General features: G+C 41.6%; 1 protein-coding gene across 1 annotated transcript; it reads left to right on the forward strand.

Annotated features, from left to right (window-relative positions):
• On the forward strand, window positions 448-4808 carry LOC8065536 (probable fructokinase-6, chloroplastic). Its single transcript, XM_002436715.2, has 7 exons — window positions 448-741; window positions 1688-1902; window positions 2180-2392; window positions 2508-2705; window positions 2787-2924; window positions 3190-3306; window positions 4286-4808. The coding sequence occupies exons 1-7, from the start codon at window positions 591-593 to the stop codon at window positions 4418-4420; spliced, it is 1167 nt and encodes a 388-aa protein (XP_002436760.1). The 5' UTR covers window positions 448-590; the 3' UTR covers window positions 4421-4808.

A 5796-nucleotide genomic window follows, 5' to 3' on the forward strand; every position in this document is an offset into this window, starting at 1 on the left:
ATTGGAAAAAGTATAGAATTTATATTATACAAAATTATCTTCTATATTTAGGTGCAGATTTTGAGAACGGTTGGAGAAGCTCAGTAAATAAAGTCATAACTTTTTTTAGCCACTTGGAAACTCATTGATTTATCATTGATTTTTTGAAAAATACTGGAGATGCTTTTATTAGGAGTTTTTTTCCCAAAAGCTAGAATTTGTTTTGTATAATAAATTTATTGTAATTGATATAAAAGTTTTTATGTGTCCAACAGTACCGGAAAAAAGTACCCCACATATATCTGCAGGCCGGACGTGGTACACGGAACAAGAGGAGAGGAAAGCATTATTCTTCCACCGTTCCTTTTTCTATCTATACTAGGCTTTATTCAGCCTTTATAAGACGCGCATGGACCCGGCCCATCGCGGTCAAGCCGCGCTTTACCCCGCGCCGAGCTGGCCACTCCACTCGCCAGCAGCCAAGCTGCCCAGCCCAACCAAAAAAAAAACCGGCAGCCTGACCAACCGCGCTTGCTCGCTCGACGCTCCCCCTCGCTTCCTCCGCCAGCGGCCAGCCAGCCGGCGGCCACTCTCCACGCATCTGCATCCGCATGGCTCTCCACGCGGCGGCGCCGGCATGCGCGGTGTTCTGCCGCCTCCCGTCGTCCTCCCCTTCTCACGACGCCGGCGGCAGGCGCTCCCTCCCCGCCGTCGCGAGGCCCCGCGGCGTCGTCTCTGCCGCGCCGCTGCGGACACGCGCAGGTACTCGGTGTCGGCGCCGGCGTGAGAGTGCTTCGTACGCTCACTTTTAAGATCGTTCTCCGCTAGCATACCTGCATATGTTGTTTACTCTCTTAGCATTGGGATCATGCATTTATTAAGAGAGTGTTATTTTTGTGCTACTCTTAGCATTGGGATCATGCATTTAAGAGTGTGCTATTTTTTGTAGCAACAGTCTAACAGATTACAGATGGGCTTCGGGGAACTTGAGGAATGGGGATGGTACTTGAAATATGAGCTAGGTGTATCATGTTTGACTGATCAGACACATGATTTCCGTTCAAATCAGTCCAATGTGCAGTGCTCAGAATTTTGGCTTCATGAGAATCTTGTGTGCAGAATTTCCGGGCTCGTGTTGGGATGGCAAATTCACCAAGTTTTATGGTTGATACTTGAGGTTAGATCAGTCTGGGTGTTTAAATTGCTAGGTCCGACTGGGTTTCCATTTGATTCTGGCTTGTCTACATGAAACATGAGAAAAACAGTTTTATGCTCCAAAAAGGCTATGTTAAGTTGTTAACAAGGGCCGCATCCGTTTTTCTCTAGCAAGGAGCTCACTAATGCTAACAATAACTTGTAGGCTTGCAGTTCTAATTAATTCTTTTTACTGCAGTGATATTTCCTTAACTTATCTTGGCTGCATGATCAGCCTTTCATTTGATTATTCAGATTTCTTTTTTATTCTTCTTCTTCTTCTTCTTGTTTGTGGTGAACTTTATTTTACTCCAGGGCTTTCATGTGCATTGATTGATAGCCGTACCAGGGATCATTATGGGTCGCTCGGTGGTCACTCATTTTACAATATTATGTTTTCGCAGAAACAGAAAGACACTTAGGTTTATAGTTAACATTTTGTCAATTTAGATATGACGCTGCAAAAGCAAGAATATCTGATTTGGTTCTTGCTTGATTCAATTTTCAACCTTAGTTCGAACAAAGGCAACCTTCAGTGATGGCGTCCCTGAAACGAGCAATTCTCCACATGTGGTCTGCTTTGGTGAATTGCTAATTGACTTCGTCCCAACTGTCAATGGCTTGTCACTGTCAGAAGCACCAGCCTTCAAGAAGGCTCCTGGGGGTGCACCTGCCAATGTTGCAGTTGGAATAGCTCGTCTTGGTGGCTCTGCAGCTTTCATTGGAAAGGTAAAATTGTTTATTTGTACTGTTTAACAGAACAAAAGGGGTTATGAGCAGTGTGCTTTTCTGTTTGAAACCTTTCAAAGGAAAATACATGATAGGATTTAGTTAGTATCTCTTTTATGTTCTCATACGTTTAAACATAGTGCTTTCACTGAACCATGTTCCATTTGAATTATTGATTATAGCTTGCAGCATGCTACCTATCCTTTTCATTTTCAAAATAGACCAGAGTGTTGTCTGTCGTCATTATGTAATTTTGTTCGAGTTTTTTACTTTGTAGGTTGGTGATGATGAATTTGGCTACATGCTAGCTGATATATTGAAGCAGAATAATGTAAATAATCAAGGGTTACTATTTGATCCTCATGCTAGAACAGCTTTGGCATTTGTGACACTCCGAAGTGATGGTGAACGTGAGTTTATGTTCTATCGTAATCCAAGTGCTGATATGCTACTTGAAGAAAAAGAACTTGACCTTGATCTTATACAGAAGGTATGGAAGTGCATTCTGTTGCCATTCCAATATCTATGCGTCTCAACTACTATTGATTTCTTATCATCTAATTCATGGAAAAAATAATGTAATCTAATCATGTTATTTGTGCTAGGCAAAAATATTCCACCATGGCTCGATAAGTCTTATAACTGAGCCCTGTAAAACTGCACATATTGCAGCTGCCAAAGCTGCTAAAGATGCTGGAGTACTTGTTTCATACGATCCAAATTTGAGGCTTCCATTGTGGTCATCAGCTGAGGATGCTAGAGATGGTATCCTAAGCATATGGGAAACTGCTGATGTTATCAAGGTAGCAAGTCTGTAAATTATGGTTCAGCTGTACAGGTAAATCTTGTGTTGATTTGCACATTTTGTGTTTCTTTTGAAACAGATAAGTGAAGAGGAGGTTTCCTTTCTTACAAATGGGGAGGATCCTTATGATGATGCCGTTGTAAAGAAACTTATCCACTCAAACCTGAAGTTGCTTCTTGTCACTGAAGGTCCAGATGGCTGTAGGTATTACTCTAAGGTAATTTTACACTTCTGATGTAGAGGGTAATATTATTATTTGTTGATTGAATACACTATTTCCTTTTTCCCCCTTTCTCCATGACCATAAACACACTTTTTGTCCAATAAAAATTCACATGGCGTTGGATATTATCTTAATGAAACTATTTATTTCTAGTCAACAATCTTTTTAAAATTCTTAATTACGTTTACTTGCTAACAACAATGCCTTATGTACATAGCTCTGTAAAATGTTATTTACACTACATCTTGTGAAATAACAGGACTTTAGTGGTAGAGTTGGTGGACTTAAGGTAAGTGCTGTTGACACAACTGGTGCTGGCGATGCCTTTGTTGCTGGAGTGCTATCTCAATTAGCCACAGACTTTTCACTGCTCCAGGTATGACTGCACTTGCTTTGTTATTCCTTTCAGGAAGTAGGTGAAACTATGTTTCAGGTGTTCCTGCAGTCTGCTACAGCACCTTCCTCAATGCTTTTACTACAGATGGATGCAAGAAATAATTTTTTAAAGGACCTAAAATGACGCTTATGTTTAGTACATTTACTTCTTCACATGGAGTCAAAAGATATCTAGTTTGGATAATTTCAAAGAAAGGCATATTTAATTTGTGTGCAACTGAAGAGAACTTTAGCATTTGTATACCAAACTCACCTTTCTCTTATCTAAATGCTAAAATCTTCCAATTCCCAGATGCTACAAATCTGCAAGCTGTGGCAAATTAAAGAATAATAAATATTGTTTAGTGATACCTATACCTGGATCTTCAATTTTTAATATAAATAATAGGGTCATGTAAAGTCCATGTTTAAAAAAAGGCAGACGCACATGAAAAAAAACTCTATGGTTTTTGTACTTAAGATGAATCCAAGTTTGCCATGTGCCCATGTCACAAGCTTTACTCATTAAGACTGCATAGTTTGCACCTGAAACAAGTAAGCACCAAAACGTGTTTCACTGAGGCTGGAAGGAACACGAATGTTGCAAATGGTAGTCATGCTCGCTTACATGAGAGACACGTTGCTTGGTCACATAGTGCTTGCTAATTTGGAGAATGTGAATAAAAAAAATCAAAGACTAGAGTTTCAGTACTTGTCTATGGAGATAGCAGATAGGCTCTCGCAAAGAAACAAAGAAATAAAAAACAAAGAAAGAGAAGAAGATAGCAGATAGGCAACATGCTGATGCACGGGTATATATTTTTAGTTCGCACCCCACGCATACACAAACAATTGCTACTTGTTCTTGTTGGTGCATTTTTGTTTTTCAGGCTGACCTTGGTATTTCTTTGTTTTCCACACAAACTGAACTACGCACTGGTGCTTTGAAACCACTCATATTTTCCTTGTGGCTGAAACAGGACGAAGGTCGGTTGAGAGAAGCCCTGAAGTTTGCAAACGTCTGTGGAGCTCTCACTGTGACAGAGAGAGGCGCTATTCCTGCGCTGCCCACCCGACAACAAGTGCTTGATGCCCTGACCGATGTTGTTGCTTGACGTAGCCGCCGTGCACTCCTGCTTGTTGTGTATAGTAATCTGGACTGGCCTGAGCAGCACCATGTTGATAGATTATAGGCGTGATTTCGTTCGCATACATACCACTTGGGATTTGGCATTTTTGTTGGTGCATACCAAGCCCCCAACCAAACCAAGAAGTAAAGTAACCCAGTGCAAGAGGCTGTTTCCTGTCGGATTTTGACGTGTGAAGTTGGATGTTGGGACATGGCGTTAACAGTTTATCTGTGGGCATGTGTGTTGTAATGCTGCTGGGGGAAAAAAATAACATACTAGACCATGACACAACGGAGCAGTCTGGCTCCTGAAAACATGCGTTATGCAATATAGTGTGATTGAGTGCATACTGGGCCCAATTTGGGTTGATTCATTCCCTAGCATCAGGCAGGCCTGCCTCTCGCTCCAGTATTTCCTCCAATCAACAACTAGGCAACAGGCCAATGTTTGCCACATATGATGAGTGTCTGAGATAGCATATTGTGTTTCTTTTTATTTGCGTTGCGTGTGTGTGTGTGTGTGTGTGTGTATATATATATATATATATATATATATATATATATATATATATATATATATATATATTTGTTTCAAGGGGAGGAATGAAACTTGTAACAGCTCAGCCTGCAGACACCGTTCCTGAAGTTAAGGACGGCCTTCCCAACAAAAGGCAGTGGACTTGAGTGACCTCCAATCCACTCCGAAGAATGTTGCCCCGAATCACGGGATCCTGTCCACCTAGACGACGACGACGACTGCTACCTAAGCAACTCCCCTATGGCCCTAATGCCTGGAGCTGGAGTAGGTCAACCCGTTCTAGACCAAACCGTCCATGCCATGCCGTTAACAACCCTATCCTAGTAACCACTCTATTCGTGGCGGGAAAAAAACTAGTACTACCTGTCTGGCATGGTGGCACTCTATGCTTCACGTGTTGCCTTTGCTACGGTGCTGCTACCTTCGACCTGCCCTATGAAGCAACGAAGCCGCTGCAGGAATAAGCCGAAGTCGACAAACATGTTGGCTGTTTGCTTGTCCAAAAACCATGACTGAAAGTATTGTTCATTAATTTATTATAAAAGAAATTAAAACATCGTGATAGAAAAAATATGACTTAAAAAGACAAGGGAACGGATTCATCAGTCGTCAAGTCCCAACCGGTGGGCACTGAAAACTGCAGTAGCAGGAGTACTGGCATCCAGCAAACCGCCTCGCCCAAATCTGAATCATTAATACAATGCAACATGTACATGCTCAGCATTGTTTATCTAGACCATCCAAATGTGCTTTGAGATTCGTGCTGCTGCACTTCTCTCAACTGTGTTCACACTTCTCCCCACTGTTTCACACATCTCAATGCA

Source organism: Sorghum bicolor, chromosome 10, assembly GCF_000003195.3.
Source record: "Sorghum bicolor cultivar BTx623 chromosome 10, Sorghum_bicolor_NCBIv3, whole genome shotgun sequence".
NCBI lineage: Eukaryota > Viridiplantae > Streptophyta > Magnoliopsida > Poales > Poaceae > Sorghum > Sorghum bicolor.

What these genes read in the sequence shown, in the direction of transcription:
- LOC8065536 (XM_002436715.2), top strand. Translation starts at nt 591, where the DNA reads ATGGCTCTCCACGCGGCGGCGCCGGCATGCGCGGTGTTCTGCCGCCTC. An exon ending in ACCTTGATCTTATACAGAAG is followed by an intron (nt 2,393 to 2,507) that starts GTATGGAAGTGC and finishes TATTTGTGCTAG; the next exon opens with GCAAAAATATTCCACCATGG. An exon ending in GCTGTAGGTATTACTCTAAG is followed by an intron (nt 2,925 to 3,189) that starts GTAATTTTACAC and finishes GTGAAATAACAG; the next exon opens with GACTTTAGTGGTAGAGTTGG.